This window comes from Megalops cyprinoides, chromosome 3 (assembly GCF_013368585.1).
Source record: "Megalops cyprinoides isolate fMegCyp1 chromosome 3, fMegCyp1.pri, whole genome shotgun sequence".
In the NCBI taxonomy this organism is placed as follows: Eukaryota; Metazoa; Chordata; class Actinopteri; order Elopiformes; family Megalopidae; genus Megalops; species Megalops cyprinoides.
The window spans coordinates 9,160,201-9,177,452 of NC_050585.1; the positions used below are offsets into that span (position 1 = coordinate 9,160,201).

General features: G+C 44.9%; 1 protein-coding gene across 4 annotated transcripts in view; it reads left to right on the top strand.

Moving 5' to 3' along the window:
• Positions 1-16,714, top strand: part of LOC118774870 (RNA-binding protein Musashi homolog 2) — a 204,228-nt gene extending 187,514 nt beyond the window's left edge. Inside the window, exons 12-15 of one of the 4 annotated variants that reach the window (XM_036524427.1) lie at positions 3,129-3,308; positions 8,832-8,986; positions 12,706-12,782; positions 16,516-16,714. In XM_036524427.1, coding sequence (XP_036380320.1) covers positions 3,129-3,308; positions 8,832-8,986; positions 12,706-12,747 — 377 coding nt within the window. In that variant the 3' untranslated portion in view covers positions 12,748-12,782; positions 16,516-16,714. Of the gene's footprint in view, positions 1-3,128; positions 3,309-8,831; positions 8,987-12,705; positions 12,783-16,512 lie in introns of all 4 variants that reach the window. The other 3 variants (XM_036524428.1, XM_036524429.1, XM_036524430.1) reach the window with 3 other exon arrangements.
• The last annotated feature ends 538 nt before the right edge of the window (positions 16,715-17,252 follow it).

Below are 17,252 nucleotides of genomic sequence, written 5' to 3' on the forward strand. Positions count from 1 at the left end.
AAGAGGAGAGGAAACAGAATGGCTGCTTGCTCGTCTAATTAGAGACGAGCGGCGAACACGCTTTGAACCTCAAGGACACCCGGCTGTTAGCGTCTACATCAAAAATGGATTAAACGTAAGTGTGTGTCTCTTTTTTTTTTCCTCGTTTTTGAGCGATTAAAGGCGAGACGCTCGAACGGGCACGTCCTGCGAAAGCCGGCGCCGTCTCTGGCAGACGGGGGAGGCGGGGGCAGGGGTTGAGAGGAGGGGCAGGGAGTCAAGGAAATCTCCCGTCTTCACCCTTTCATCCTGTTTCATTTCCTCGTGTCTGGGAGGGAAGCGTTCCCCTCTGTGGTACTGTCCCCAGAAGCGCCCCTCACCCCCTGTGCTGTCCGCAGATCCGAGCTCCCAGAGCCGAGGGAGGCCTTTCTCAGGTCTCCTCTGTGAAATCCCCTCTGTGCTCTGACGTGAAAGGACTGGTTGGTTGAGGAGCAGAGCATAGGGGAGCATGGAGATGATCGTGCAGTAAGCCGGGTAAAGGGCCACGGTGGGCCAGGGGTGTCCGTCTCTGCCGTGCGCCTGTGGGGCGCGACAGAGACCCCCGCCCGCTCCCTCTGGATTCCAGGTGTGAGCCGTGCCATTTTCCTGCTCCAGCCGGAACAGGTGTGCGTCCTCATCACGACAGAAAAGTAACGCAGACACGATGGATACTGCCTCCATAGAGCGTAGTGTGCAGCTCCACCTGCAACTTAATGGATGCTAAAGTGGAATGTCACCCAGTGAGCAGAGGCTGAAATCACTCCCACATACAGTAGCATTACCAGACCTGAGCTGAACCCATCACTGTCTACATCATGCTGTACTGTAAATTCTCTCAGGAGCATTGTACAGGCTCCAGTGATTTCATATGTACAAGTAATGAGTAGCAGTTATCATAGCGATAGCAATTACTAGCAACAGTTCTCATGCAGGTAGTTTTTTTATTGTATATACAGTACCTTGTGCAGTTATAAAATCCACTGATCATTCCTATTTCTAATACTTGTTAGGTAGGCATTGCGTATTTGTCTGTGTGCCTGACAGAAGCCGATTGGATGAACACTAGTTTTGGTCGTCACCAGGTGAAGGTTTCAGTAGCATTGCAGTCCATTGCACAGTGTAGTTGTAACTTTCTGAAGTGTCAGTGTGTCTGTGACGGTCATGAGTTGGGGTGCAGGTCTGCCGTGGTGGTGAGCATTTATGACCGGTGGGTTGTGAACGCAGCATCTACTGTATAAGACCTGTGGTCTACTTGGCTTCTGACTACACTCCTCCGAAACAAAGTAACAAGTAGAAGAAAATGCCAACATTACTGTCTAATGTGCAGCGTTAGAGATGTGGCCATTTCACTAACCCCTTTACCCTATTTGTACATCGATGAGACCAGTTGAGGTCTTTGACTGATGGTAGGAGCATGATTGAAAGGACTGAATCTGTAATAAAGCCTTAATGACACTGAGCTTTGAGTTCATACTGTAGTACAAGGATCTAGTAGCTTGGAGTTGTGTAACTGAATAATGTTGTCTGTACCTGGGAATTGAGCTGTGAGTCATTTCCAACATTCAGGTATTGATGTTGTGGTAACATTTACTATTTTCATTAGTTGTAACACATATTGAAGGCCCAGCATTGAGCCAGGTTCAATTTGTTTTCTCTAGCATCTGTGAAAAGCAGGTGTGAAAAGACACATTGTGCCATCCACACAGTCCAGAGCTTTGCTTGAGTTTTTTTCAGCACTTACATTACTGTGTGTGGGCCAAGGTGCAGCGTTTTAAGGCTGTGATTTTATGGAGCGGGTGTGCGGCCTACAGGTGGTGAAATTAAGCCCACATAGCGTGGGTTACACGTCTAAGGGCTGGCACTGCTCTTTTCCGCAGCTAGCGACGAGCTAACCCGTCGCTAACCGGGTGCGGCTTCGATTAGCACTCCAGCCTCAGATCCAAATGAAAAGCAAATGAGCTGCGGGGAGGTCCCGGGCGGACGGTGCCAGTCTCCCATCGTGGCTTCTCTCGAGTGGATTAACCGCGGTTATGAGCAGGTGTGAGAGGCGATGATTGCTTTAATAGCTCGCTCTATGTGAGCAGCGTGTTCGAGATTAAGGAGACCCTACCGTAAATGTCAACACACCTTAATGCTGAATGACGGCTTTTAAGTCGCTGATAATCCGCTATCAGTGCAAAAGTGGAGTTTATTCGCGTGGCCTGGAACATAGAGCCGGAGATAAAAAAAAAAAAGAAAAAGCACACACACAACTGAAGTTTTGCCTCTCAAGTCTTCAGCGCTACTGCAAATATATATAGTTAAGATGCGTGTACGTATGTCTTGTCAATCTAACATAATTTGAAATGTACCACGGAATTCTGAAATGAGTAATGATTCTAGATGCTTAATTGCATGGTTTTACATACAGAGGCCTGAAATTAATTATTGATTTGTGTGAATTGTACTTTTTTTCTAGCTGAAAGAAAAGGAGATTGTCCTAAGTTGACTTAAGTGAGTTAAGTGTCCTCTTTGAATAGGACAGGCAAAGAAAAGATGTATTGATCTGTCCATTTTCTTTTACTATTACCCTTTTACAAAGTTACCCTGGTGTCAAATCTAAACTTTATAGCAGCACAGGCATTTAGTGTGAGTTGATCAGAGAGACTTGGTTCTTATCGTTCTTGGTGGTTGCGAGGGGCCTTTTGCATAAAATAACATCTGCTCCTTCGTTTTTTTTTTGTTTTTTTGCCGTTTGTTTGATTTTGGCAGCCATGAGGCTCCACAGTATCTTAGTGGTCCGAAATGCCCACATGCCTCTGTGAAGAGTAGGAGGGCTTGGGGTCCCGAAAGCGCTGCTGTTGACCCATGTTGGAGTAGACCGTTTGGCCCTCTAGCGCCATCCATGTCCCCTTGCGCCGCACACTAACACCAGCAGCAGCGCGGCCGCTGGCAGCAGGGGCTGCTGGGAAGGGTAACGGCAGGAGGGAGGCCGCGGCGCAAAGTGCCGCTCACAAGTGCTGCGCACCACACCACAATGCCATGCAAAAAAAAAAAAAAAAGTAATGACGTTACTGTGCTAAAGTTTTTCCACAATGATGGAGTCCCCACCCTTATACTGTATCTCCCAGGGTTCCCCGATTATGGTTTCTATTCCACGCCCAGTGACCACCGGGGGGCGCCCTGCTCCTTTGCGGACTATGGCTCCCTGGGGCCCCAGGCTGCTCAGATGTTGCACGGTGAGCATGCCACCTCTGCCTGCAACTCCCCCCTTCAGCACCTCCACAGCCCGGATCAGTTTAAGAGCCCAGGTTTGTACCGCGTTTCCTTTATTGATTGGTTGACTGATTTGATTCATGCCCTTAATTCACAGAGACGTTCAAGTCTTTCTTTTAATGAGAGGAGACCAAAGAATAAAGTTTTTTTTGTGAAAACAAAAAGAGAAAACAAAAAAATTATATATCTATATAATAGTAAAATTGCATCGGAGGAGTTGGCCTGCAATGCACTTGCATGCTTATTTTACGATTTTTTTTTCATTGTTTTCAGTTTTTCTTTTGTTCCACCTTTGGCACTTTTTTGGAAGTGTATACATGTATCTCCATGCATATGTACTGTATATGAGGGTGTTGGCCCTGTTGGTGTCCAGCCTCTGACTGTCGGGAGGCTGAGAACTGGGATCCTTACCTGTTCACTTATATCCCAGTCCCCTATTGTAAAACAATAACTACAGAGTGAGTAATCGAATAATCTATCAGTGACACACATCAGTTGGAGCCTCCGCTGACATTTTCATCATTATTACAGAGGACCACTTGAGAATGCTCTCTGTTCTCAGTAAGGCAGCACTAATGCTGTATATGCAGTACATATATTAGACATACATGTATATGGATTATATACCCATTTTACTGTAGCGAAGCGTATTGTTCTGCAGTCAGTGCTGTGAGCGCGCGCTGGTGATCACGTCACCAGCAAGATTCGATTCATCTTGCCCAGCCGAAATTGGATTTTTCACTGAAGGAGATAATGAAGCACTGTATTCATACAAACATGGGTATCTAATTAGTCTCTGCGAAGAGAGGGTGCGTCTGATTCGCGGTTGCCATGCGGTAATTGTTCAGACCCGGCCTCGCTGTATTTAGGGCGCTGTTAGATTTGTCTGGCTGTCGGTCGTTTCGTGTAATTGAGATGTGGACTGATAGGCGGATATGGTTTCTGTGAAAGACATTTTGGGGTAATGGGGCGCACCCCCCGAAAAATGTGTGGGTAAAGATACGGCTGTAAGATACCGCTTTGATAAAGCGTATGTAGTTGCTGTGCGTAATGACGCGACAAGCGAAATCTCAGTCAGGCGGGTTGTGCTGTACTGGATTGTGGAGTCAGTCTTAAAGTGTGACCAAGACAAAGATGCCTAACCTGTATTTCAATTAGTGCTGACCTGTGCTCATTTAGTATGCTGCGTCTTGTATAGGTACTCTGTCATAATCATGGCCAAAGTTATTCTCTGGAGCTGTGGCCAACCACAGCACTAAGGCAGAGGGGGTTTTGTTCTGGAGGCCTGGTCCTGGTGGGGGTGTGACAGAGGGGGCACCAGCTGGGAAACAGGAATGAGTTAAAGGCAGTGTTGCCGAAGGACAGAGGAAGGGAAAGAAGGAAGTCAGGGGCCTGGATCTGTGCCCTGTCTAGACTACATTTCCCAAGCTCCTCTCTCGAGTGCTGGATCCGCTAATGAAGTGTTGCATCTGCAGGGGAGGCACCACAGCCAGGTGTTTGCAGCCAACAAGTCCTCACTAGTGCCATTAGGACAGGGATCCCTGTAGCCTCACTAGTCTGGGCTCATTGGCTTTCGGTGGCAGACAAGAAAAGGCATCCACGTCCCCATGCCTCAGTGCCCAGTGCAATACCCAGTGGCACAGATCTCAACACTTTTGCAGCGTGTGTAGAACCTTAGCAGTTTGTACACATAACTTACATGTGTCCGTTTTGCAGAGTGATCAAGGCAGGGTCTTTTGTAGATTCTGTGGTTGTGGTTTAAAAAGGCTCAAATGCTTAAACACAAGGAACCGATATGCGCATCAGTGTACTGCAGTTACTTTTGCCAGAGTTCCTCAAGCTGAAATGCACTATGGGAATTTGAACATACAGTCAAGTTGCTCGTAGCCGACTTCCCCCGAGTTCATGAATTGCCTTTAACTTGGTCTCGGCCTTCTCATGGCCTGCAGATTTTTTTTTATTCTTTTATTCTTTTCTTTTTTCTTGCCACCTCGAAGGTGGAGGTGCCTTGTGAGATTTCCACAGGTAGAAACATTAACATTTAAACAGCTCCTCTTCTTAGTAGATTGTGCCCAGTCGGCGGCAGGTCAGAAAGCCTCCTTCTTTTTCCTCTGTGGAAATTTCTGCACTGAAGAAGAGGCCTCAGCTTGCTGAGAAGAGGAAATACATTGGATGTTTACATAAAAAGACAGACCTGTTGATGCACCTTGTTTAGACACACACACTTCTCATACTTTCTGCTTTGTCAGACTTGTAATTACAAGGGTAATATTTTCTCCCTGCATTTTTTCCATAGAAACCAACATTTTGGACACACTGATGGACCAGAATTGAACATTGCCATTATTCATCCCAGAATGGCTTCAGTAGCCATTGGATCTCTATAATCACTGTGGAGACCTGGCTCGTGTGACTTTTTATGGAAGGGAGAGAAAAACACATCCTGCAATTGTGTTGCAATAGCGCTGCTTTCTATGCAACACTAATGTAGTCTTAATGTAGGACTTGCAAGGACTTGCAAGAGAACCGCCTCAAAAAGTCAATTTAGAATTCACTTTGTTTTACCAAAGCCTCAAAAGGACCTTTTCGGTACATATCCTAGACGGCTCTGAGCATGCAGAAAAGACAAAGATTCCTCGCCTTTTCTTCTTACGGTTACAAACACTTCCCCACTCCGAGGTCTCTGAGGTCTGAAAAAGAGAGGGAATAAATACGCGAGTCAGTGGTTAAAGTGTATGGGGTAGATAAGTCACCTGTGTTTTAAAGTTACTGTGTAGTCGGACGTTCTGCTTTTTTACATCAGCACTGGTGTTACTACGCCACAAGTCAGGCCCAATGAGTGTAATTCATGTTTGCTATTAAAGTTAATGACAGAGACAGTGCAGCCCGGGGGTTGAATAAAACATAAATCCTGCTCCATGTGAGAAGTGGAGCTCTGTACTGCCTAACAGAATCTACCAATAAAAGGAATAAGGTTTACTGCTTAAACCGAAAATGGCCGTAATTGCTTAATATGCAGCCTTATTAGGGCTGCACCGTTCAGATAAGAGCAGCAAGGGCATTTGCAGGAAAGGCTTCATGTTAACCGGCAATGTCGCTCTTATTAAATTTCAGGGGCAATTGCCTGAGATTTATTCTTCGCTTTAGAGCCAGTATGTTTTTTTTTTTTTGGTTTTGTTTTTGTGGTTTTTTTGTGTTAGTTTTGTATTTTGTCATCTTCCCCTTTAAAAGGAGAAAACTTGCGATTGTCATTGTAAAGTTTGGTCAGATTTTACACTGACATTTGAGGGCAGTGGAGTTCGTTGATCGTGTGTGTTTGTGTGTGTTTCATGTTTACAACATCAGCAGAAGACTGCAGTTTATCTGCAAATCAATTCCAAACCCATACAGTGGCTGCCGTTTTCCGAAGAGCTGTGCCTGGCTCATATTAAGGGCAGAATGCCTCCTGAGTTCAAATGGAGCGCATTCTTCGTCTTTCTTTCAGTGAAATCTCCAAGCCAACTGAAGGCTTGCTGAGGCTGAGGAGCCTGATTTAATATTCCTGTATTAATGTGAGGGCCATTTAATGTTGTTCATGAAGAAAAATGAATACGGTGAGGTCAGGGGCTCAAAGCTCTGTGGGCTGTTGTTATAATTTAATTTCTGCATTTATTTTTATTTATTGCAATTTGTCTTTCAAAAGGCTGAAACGGGAGGGCCTATAGGGCTGACAGGAACAATGACCCAAGTGGTCTGTAACAATTATTCCATTCAGAGACATCCGCAGGGCCTCTCTTCCTCCTCTCTGTCTCTCTTTCTTTTTAATTGCCAGTAGTTTTGGGGTGCTGCGCTTTCAGGAGCCTGTCTCTCCCAGCTGAGTGCACTGACACGGTCAAGCAGCTTGCTGTCCAGACGTGTGTGTGTGTGTGTGTGTACGCATGCGCATGTGTGAGTGAGTGTGTGTGTGCGTGCGTGTGTGTGTGGAGGTGTACCCAGCCTCATTGTGTTGGCTGTGAAACAGTCTGCCTTACGTATGTCAGTTTGCACTATGCTGCGTCCCGCCCATGGTAGGGCAATGTCTTGTCCCAGCAGCTGCAGAGTTCATAGGAAACGCGACTTGCCCAAGCAGGCTTTTAGCACACGTTACCCTGGACACCTTCAGTAATTTTCTGGCTGTCAGGAACTGGCTAGGCCCAATACCCATGTTACCAATGGGCAGATAATCACCATCATATATTTAAAAGAGGGGTGGCGGCGGGGGCGGGGGAGGGGAGCAGCTCTCTGAACGGCAGGTGTTGATTAGATAGGGGTGTTGCGCATAAGTCCCCCATGCAATTTGTGGGATTGATTCATGAACCGACATTGGTGTCTGACGGCGTGCACGCTCGGAGCGCGGGAGGGGCAGAGGGGACCCTTAACGGAGTGTATAAGTGACTCGTTCACTGGCGTCTTCACCGCCTAGCGGGACAGAGCCCCGCGAGCCGAGCCGCTCGGCCCCGTGCCTAATCTCAACACCACGCCCTAACGCCAGCTCCTCTGCAGTGCGCATGGGATGCGAGTGCTGTCCAGGTGCTTCCAAACGCAGAAAGGAGACGCATGCATGCGAAGCCCATCTAAAAAAGTGCATATTTTCCACACAGATTTTTTTGTGAAAATGTGCACGTTGCTCTCTGGTTAAGTATGGTAAATGGCATGTTATGTACCATCCATGTACCATATATCTATATGGGGCTCTCAGCGTTATATTAAAATCCAGTGCTGCTTGCCTGCCGTTAATTTTGCATGACCTTGGTTAGAACGGCGCTTTTCATGAAGATGAGCCTTGAATGTATAGATATATACAGTACATGCATAGATTTATGTGTAGTACTTGTGTATGTGTATAAATGTGTAAGAATATGGTATTGAAAAAATGACACACCTTGAATTTAAATTCAGATTATGAATGGAAAAAACGGATGATGGGAAAAAAATTTAAAATGAGGACCAAAACATGTCAGATAAAGTAGCTCATCAATGAGATACTGTTTCTGACCATTTTAAGATTTGAAAGAAGCTGCCATCTTTTTAACAATTTGTATGAATTTACAGATACCCGTACAGTATCCAAACATTAACATTAGATACATTGTCCATACATTTGGAGTCAAAATTGGTCATAATGTACAGATCTTTCCAAGTTATGACATTTACCCAAAATAAGGCATTTGGAGAGAATACAACAATACACAGCAGATGTCAGGTATTCTTTAGGAGATTAGGTTTTAAGTTTTGATATTATGTGACTGTAATGCTTCCAGCTTGGAACTATACTGTTGGATATGAGTCCATTTTTGATACTTCATTCCTTTACTTCCTTACCTCAGAAGTATCCAGTATCATATTCTTACCTATACACATATGGTTTTTTGTGGCTGACCTAATTTCCTTTTTGACTGCATTGATTCCTGGTGGTTTGGCTTTGATTCTGTGAGGAGTTCTCTGCATGCGAGGCTCATACCCAGCTCTTTATCTCTGTGCACCAGTGCTCAGTAGCTGCACTGCTCAACCCAATTTTGGCACCCCCACTTCCTCGGCAGGCACCAACCCGCCCCGGCCCGGAGGCTTCCCCGGCGCCAACAGCCCAGGGCCCGTGGCGGACCTGTACGGTCCGGCCAGCCAGGACTCCGCCGTGGGCAACTACATAAGCGCTGCTAGCCCCCAGCCTGGGTCTGGCTTCGGCCACAGCATTGCCGTAAGTACACCTCCGTCCCTCTCACCTCTCGCTGGTCCTGTCTCTCCCCTCTGGACCCCCCCACACCCCCTGTAACCCGGGTAGCACATGGGTTCTGCATCCCTGTCGGGGACGGGGAATGCCACTGAGGCTGCGAAAAAGGGAGCGGAAACGAAGGCTACGCACAATCTCTGAGGAGCGCATGCTTTGGCCCTTCCACACCCCCCCGTTCGTAGTGTTTCAGCACACTGTACTTTCTATGGTTCGGGCACTTTGGACTGAAATAAGGGCAAGGTTTGATGACGTACCCCAAAGTCATCCACAGAGGCCCCAAAATTAATGGAACTGGGGAACCTCTCTCCCCTACTATTGGAAGAGATGCGGCTGTACACTAACTCCACCCTAGTCCGGTTTGGGGTTTCAGTATACTGAAAACAATGCAGGGCGAATGATAACGTACTGTACACCTTCAGTGTACTTCCAGTGAGTCAAGACTCTCCACTGGACTCGTAAAAGACCCATTAAAAAGAAAGTCAGCAAGATCAGAAATGATAATGATCGCAACACAACAGCAGCAAGTAGAGCAGGGAAACAGAACTTCTAATAAATGACAACACTCTCAAATTGTATTTTAATAGGCAGGCATTCTTGATAGTACGTGCAGACAAAGATATTATTTTGTGGGATTTAGTCGCTTTTAAAACTGTGTGCGACTGCAGCAGTAGGACATCAAACACGATTGGGTCGCTCTTACTTCTTTGGTCCAGTACTGTGTCAGGCTGTAAGAACTGTAGGAAGGCAAAGCAAAGTGCAGAAGCCGGGTTGCTTCGGTAAACGGGCCGACTCACACGCTAACGGCGTCCCGCGGCAGAATCACGCGCCACGCGCTCTCGGGGGTGTGCCAGGCCAGCGTTCCTCCGTTCCCTTTTAGCATTCCTCGCCCGTGCCCGCTTCGGGAGAACCAACTGTGAACTTGGACAGCCTGTCATCAGCTGTGTTTCAAAGCGTCTTTGTTCGAGTGCCAAACCGAGGGCCAAAACGCTGCCACTCTTTTTTTATTTTGCTGTTCTCGAAATCACGCTTGTCGTCTTTCGCAACAGACTTAAACACTGGCCAGCGACACGCGTCCCATCCCAGCTGTGGAGAGGACAGCATGCAGCACATACACAAAACAACAAAATTTAATGTCAGGAACACGAAGGTGCAGGCAATAAAAAGAGTGAAGGGAACGAAGTGGATGCATTCTGAGATTAACGGTAGAATACATTGAACCCATAAAACAAAACAATAGATGGTTTTAAATCATTATATATACAAAATGGGTTTAATACTTTTACCCTTTAAAATCTCTGTCATTCTTTATTCTAGTTCCTTTTTGATTTTAACCTTTACAAAGTGTAACAGTAGGTCAAAGGACCAAGGAAAACAAAGAGGTTGCTTTGGAGCAGTGTAGATTGATGGGATTCTCCAGGCAGAATCACAACCAGGCATAAGAAAACAAGTGTCCTCTTTCGCCTTTTTGTGGCTGGGTCCAAAACCAAACATCAAGGCATTTTTTTCCAGGAAGAGAACAAGGGCCTGTTGTTTGGGCATGCACTGTTTATTGTAGTTGCACACAATGTTAATCCGTTAATTGGACGACTCTGAATACCTGATACATAACCAGCACAGAGAGAGCTGCCAGGGAAACACATTTGCTCTAACCTTGAGTTTTGCCAGACAGAGTATGCATTCATCAGCTCTGGAAGTCATACGAAGAGGAATGTCACCTTCCTTTCTCACAAAAGAGCTTCGGCTTCAACGAGTAAATCGTCAGTGACTGACACCATTTTTTGTCCTTTGTTGGAAAAGGACAGTTTTCTTTATTAACAGGAATGTGAAATAACTGCAAGTTTTGTTTTGTAAAAATGTTAAGTCGCTCTTAATTCAGTTTAACCTTATACAGCATAAAATGATTTAATATCTTAACAGAGAGAGCGATGAACCATTGAACCGTCCTCTTATTGGGTCCAATGAAGAGGCAAATGTGTCTTCGCTGCATTAAAAGGGAAATGATTCAGAACTAAAATGCTCTTTTCATTAGTTTTTCTCTGGTATATGTAGCGAAAACACCATCACACATGAGCAGCTGACTCGTCACAATACTTCAGACTTCCTTTTACCTGTCAAGCATGAGCGTAGAACGGTGGCACGCTACTCGCAAGATGTCACCCGCTGGTGGCACAGCTAGCCCAGCGCCCGCTGTGGGGGCGTTTCAAGCTCAGATTTTTGTGTTCTGGCCTTTTGTCCCTACGGTTTGCACTGAATCATGGAACAGATGCAGCTATGCTTTGAACCTTTGAGAGGTGTTTGTCATAGGACAAGGGTGTCTAGTGGGGGTTCGAGGTGAGTCACAGGAGTCTGAATATTTAAGCATATTAAATTCCTGTGTCCTCGTCCCGTCCCACTGCACTGCTGGCAGACAGAGAGCGGGCGCTGCTGCTGCAAAGACACTTTGAGGCCCGATATTTCCGGCATCCGCAACCAGCTGTGTCAGCTGTTCAGTTCACAGTTACAGTACAACAAAGGGGATGTATCGCTCATATTGTTAAAGACACATAATTATGACAATGAAATTTATCAAATGTGGGGTGGGGGTGATTGATTATTGTTCTGGGAGCTTTTTTTATTTTACCCTGTTATTACTAAGTAGCTTTTGCATGACTTGTGATTTTATTAATATTGTAAATGTTAGCATGAATGTGTATGAGTACACAAAGAGGGAAATGTAGTGGTCCCTCAGAAACCTAAAGTGTATTCCCCAATCTACATGTCTTGTGAAGGAGCATGAGTACTTAGCTCCATATTACCCTGCTGAAGGAATAAGAAAACTCTAGTTCCCCGTGGTAATAAACTCCAGTAACACGAAGAGGGATTTTTGTTGTCCAAAGCACAGATGATAAACTCTGAACTCTTCTGCTCTGGTGTAGTCAGTTGATTGACAGCCAGACGGAAGTGCTAGGACTGAAGTTCAAACCCCAGAGGTGTGTTCAGGGGGGGGGCTGACTTCAGCAGTGCTCCAGAGCGCCCCCTGTATAGGAATGATATGATAGCCTTGGTGACTGCAGTGTAGACATGGTGATTTACACTGGGGGGCCTTCTCAGGCTGGGACTGTCACCAGTCTCCAATGTCATGTCACGTGACACTTTGGATATACACATCATGGAGTTTTTCTTGTTCCTCCCCCACTACTGCAGTTCTCAGTGTCCTGTACCCTCTGATCAGCACCTCTATCACAAACAAAATTCACCCCCCCCCCCCTTAATTTTTTTGACTTCATACTGTTCCTTAGCTTCTTAAGTTTTACCCCAGCTTTGCACACAGTCCCTGCGCTGTCTCAAAAGATTTGGTAATCAGTGACACAAGGAAAACACTGGCCTGCCACCTTGTTTGATATGGCGGCCATTTATCTGGCTCCACTGATAAAACCTCCTATGGCAAACTGGAAGGAGGCAGCAGGGACCTGTGCACTGCGCGGGTGAGGGGGAATGGCTTTCTCGCAGGCCGTCCTCATTTGTCCAGTTTGAGTGAAAGGTATCGGCCACCCCTGCAGATCGGAAGGGATGAATTGATGATGTGTCGATGCCCATTCATGCTGACAGCACACAAGCCTATGAATAAATGTACTCACCAGTGATAGTTTTATTTTTCTCTGTCCTTGAAATGCATACTGACACAGGCACTAACTGTGCACTTTTAGGGTCCGTTGATTGCGACAGCTTTTACAAACGGATACCATTGAAACCTAACAGGTGGTTGGTTGCCATCTCATTTGAGGTATTATGTGCCATTTATATTATTTAATAGCCATTTTCTGTCCTTCCGTTTTCTACTAATGTTTTTTATTGTTAATCTTCCCTCCACATCCATCTTTTTCTCTCCTCTATCATTGACTTTTTAACCCTTCCTCTATGGTTCTCTCCTTCCCCCACAAAAACTTTTTACAGTTTTTTATTTTTTATTATCATCATTTTTAGAAGCACATTCAGAGTTACACAATTTCCTGTTGAAAATTTGAACTATTAAAATTCTATTCAAGTTGCATTCATCTGTAAAACACTTTAAAAAGTTTTTGTAGTTTCTCATTAAAACATTGAACTCAGTGGGAGCTGAGCATTTTTTTTCTCTCATAGTTCCTACTCATCATCCAATTTCACCAAATCTTTTTTATCCTTTTCACATTTCAGCCAGTCTTGTTTTTTTGTTTGGTTTTGTTTTTTTTAGGCTAAGCCTGCATGCTACAATATCCATGTGTCAATAATGATGTTCTTCATGGGGTTTACTCAAACTACTGTTGCTTTCTCTGTTGCCAGCCCACAAATAGCCTCGTCTTTGCTTCAGATCGCCCTTTCGGCCACTATTGAGCAAACGCCTGGGTTCCATTCAGAATGGAGATTAAGTGACAGGGCAAGTCATTAAATGTAAAAAGGTTTTTTTTTTTTTTCCTTTTTGCCAGACACTCCTCAGAGCACAGGGCCTTCATTTCAGGCTGGGAATGGCTGCCGCGAGCGAGAGGCTGTCAGCGGGAGGGTGGCCATACTGTGACCGTGCATGTGCAATTTGTTGAGTGATACCGCAGGATTATGCACGCAGATGGGGGCTGTTTTCTCAGGGCATGTTTTTGTACAAGCCGAGCTCAGAAACCGTAGACAGACACGTCTCCGGATTGGGAACTGCACAAGCGCCTCGCCCCCAACTGCTGCCGAGCGCGCTCAATGCGGCTCTGCCTGTGTCGAGCACTAGACCGTGCTTGTTTCCTGTTTACTGGTCTGCCTGACACGCAGTTGTGTAGTCTTCGCCGAAAGCAGAGATTGCTTGAAAGGCGAATGGATGTTAAATATTTAGTGTTGAATATATTTAAATATTTAGTGTTGAAGCCTAATGTCAATGGGCCTTTTTTGCTAGAAACCCGTTACAGGTTCAAAGAAGTGATCCTAAGGTCAGTGTCTGTTTTTAAAGCTAGTTTTGGGCCTAGATCCACTACAGGTAAATTGGGAAGGGCCTCATCACTTGCTCACTCCTTCCACATTTGTGCGGTGGAAACGGGTACATATTTATTCCCTGCTTTGAATGTAGGCTGTAAAGCTTGTGGTCCCGCTGCGATACAGTGAAGGGCAGGGCTTTATTCCTTGCGTGTTGCTGGGGAAAGACAGGTTGTCTTAATCCTCAGTTGACAGCGCGCAGGTGAGCCAGCAGTCAGTCTGGTGGCCAGACTGTGAGTGGCGGGAGGCCTATTTGAGCTCAGTCTCTCAGAAGTGCAGATGAATATTTCAGCTCCCGTTCCACCGCGGAGTGCTGGGAGGTGCGTGCGTGCGCGCGCGTACGCGTGTGTGTGTGTGCGCACTCGCGTGTGCGTGCCCGCTCCACCTGGGCGAAGCTCGCTGCTGCCTCGGGGCTCGTCGGCTGCACCGCCGCCCCGTTGCGCCCCCCCCCCCCCCCCACCCCCCCCCCCAATCTGAACTTCCTCAGCACCGCAATCTGCGATGTGTCACATCGGATCTTCTCCGAGTCCCTCCGCTCGTCTCCGCCTCCCTCCCCTCGCTTTAAATCCTGGCCCTCGCGGGTGAGCCCTGTGCGGAAAGCTGCCTGTTTAGGTGCCAGTGGCCATTGGGCAGCTTGACGTGCGTCTTCGCAGTGACAGCAACACTACACTTCATTGCACTCAGTTCCTTCGCCTTATAAACTCACAAGTGAGTAATACTGAGAAGAGGCAAAATTAAAATGACAGCACACGTAATTCTTTTTTACTTCCTAGCTCCTTGCCTCCTTGGCTTGTATCGTTTGTATTGCCTGTAGATGTTCTTTCTAGCCGATTTTACAAAGGTAATTGAGGAGTGACTTCAGATATATATATTCTGTATCTCTGGGTTTTTAACTTTCAATTATTAGTTATTTCACCCAGTACAGAATACTCACCAGGCTTTGAGACAGTTTAAGGACTTAAGGTGTTTCTGATGTTTCAAATGTTTCACTTTTTCAAGAAAGCTAATTATACCTGCAACTGTGTACTTATTTTAACAAATTGTCAGCTAGACAGCTTATCTAGATAGAGGTGTGATAAGAGTTTGAACTTGAACTGAAAGGAGCAATATGTCATCCAAGCTCATTTTTAAACAGAATTTAAATACATAGGTTATATTGATTTGACTGATTAGATGGTACAAAGGCAGATGGTAGGCATCCCTTCCCTGACATCTTTTTGATGTTATTTATTTTTATATATAATTTGTTCAGTAGTAAAACATTTGTCAAGGCATTTGTCTGATTCTAATGTGGTGCTTTTGCTGTGAGGACTCTGCCCAAAAAGCCATTAGAAATGTTTTCCCTAATCAATTTAATGATAACGTTTAAGTTTCATTACTTTTTTGGTAATACCTAACATTCAGTTCCTTAAAATCTAGTGACTTAGTAACTTAAAGTTATTTTTGTTTTTATTCCTGAAGTGAATATGGTAGACTTCATATGACTGTCTCTTGGCAAGGAAAGGAGAAAGAGTGGGTTTCATATTGATGTTTCATAGTGATGTTTCAAAGTGAAGAAAAACTTCAGAAGAGCGGTGATTTGTGTTTCATAATTCAGACAAATTCAGGCAGTTCATTGTGCGTGGAAAGTTGGAGCCAAGTGAATGCGCATATATCTCACAAGTCACTTTGTCAAATAGTGAATTCCCCACATCACTCAGATGTGGTTTAATGCTTGTTGTCTACGGTTGATTTAGTTGCTCAGAGGGACCTTTTGAATTTAATAACCAATGTTCCGGTTATGACACTCATTAATATAAATTAACACACACTGTCTTCTAAATTAAGATGACTTTTGAAGAATACGTGGATGTATGAATCAAAGACAAACGCATGAGTCAAATGGAGAAAGCAACAGTAATCAATGCCGTTTCTGTAAACCAGCTTAATCTCTGTGGGAAATGAGTTCACCAGTCACTGTGCATGTTCAGGTGCTGTCCAAACTAACATGTTCATAAACGTGAAAGCCGGCTTTCCCCCAGGGAAACCGGCTGTGTAGAGATCACGGCTCTGTGTTGGTCATTCATTGTGGATTCACCTGTGTTACATCTGAGCCTTCAGCCACTCACACACCCGACCCCCTTTCTAGCAAACCCAAGCCCCAAGCGTCTGATGTGAGGACTGAGGGAGCTCTCGCCAATTTTTGGGGGTCTGAAGCCACAGCAGTCGTATGAGCTGAATGGTTTCAACATGACAAAACCATTCTTAAATATACAGGCACCTCAGCTTGTGCACAAAGACCAAGACATCCATCAGTCCAGTTTAATTTGCTGGAGTGCCTTTTTCAGCTGCTCTGGAAGGCCTCTCAGAAATTTTGAGATTAGCATCATTTGAATTGGATTATAGATCTCCCCCCTTTAATTTCCCTGAAGTTCTTTCTTTGCAAGTAATGCATTGTGAAGTTGAGGCTCAGATGTGACAACACTGCTATGCTGTACTCCGAATCAGAATCGCCCTTTTAACTCTTCGGTGTCTCTTTGGCTCAGCAGAGTATATCTGGAGGTCCAGGGAAGACAGGCCGAAGTTTCTAATTGGTTCTGTGTACAGGTGATGTCATCAAACTACAAGCACTACAGCATCACCCGGAGGAAAGGGACTGGAGGTGGCACCACATGAAGAACAAACGAAAAAAAATGTCAAAATCATCTCAGAAAAGAATCTGCTGTACTATAATCGAAACCTTCTGTAACCCAGTAACTTTGTTTCAGATTTGACGTTTTATTTTTCTTTCATCTTAGTTGTGTTAGCTTTTTTTTTTGTTTTGTTTTCCTTCTCCCTTGGGGTCATCAAGGGAGATTTTAGTTTGGTTTTGATTATTTGTGTATTTTGATTTTCTCTGTTAGAATTTTAGTGTTAACTATTTTTTTTCTTTTTTTTTCGGGAAGCTGAATATGTTTGCAACAGTTATGTTTGTTTTACCTTTGGTACCGATCCTTAAAATCGATCAGATCTTCAGGTGTCGTTTTTTGCACACACAGGAAAAATGGTATGGACTGACAAGGCTTGGGAAAAAAAGCAAAGATTTTGCTTCAAGTGAGAATCAAGAGGGTAACTAATAAATCTTAGTAGCTCTGTTTTTATTTCTTGTGATGTCTCGTTGTTAAACATAATTACCTGTTTTGGGCAATAAGAAGAGGACTACAATATTTTCACAGTCCTTTTTTATAAGTGTTGTTTTTGTTGTTTAGACTAAAGATATAAAGATTTTTTTCATTTGAATAAATTG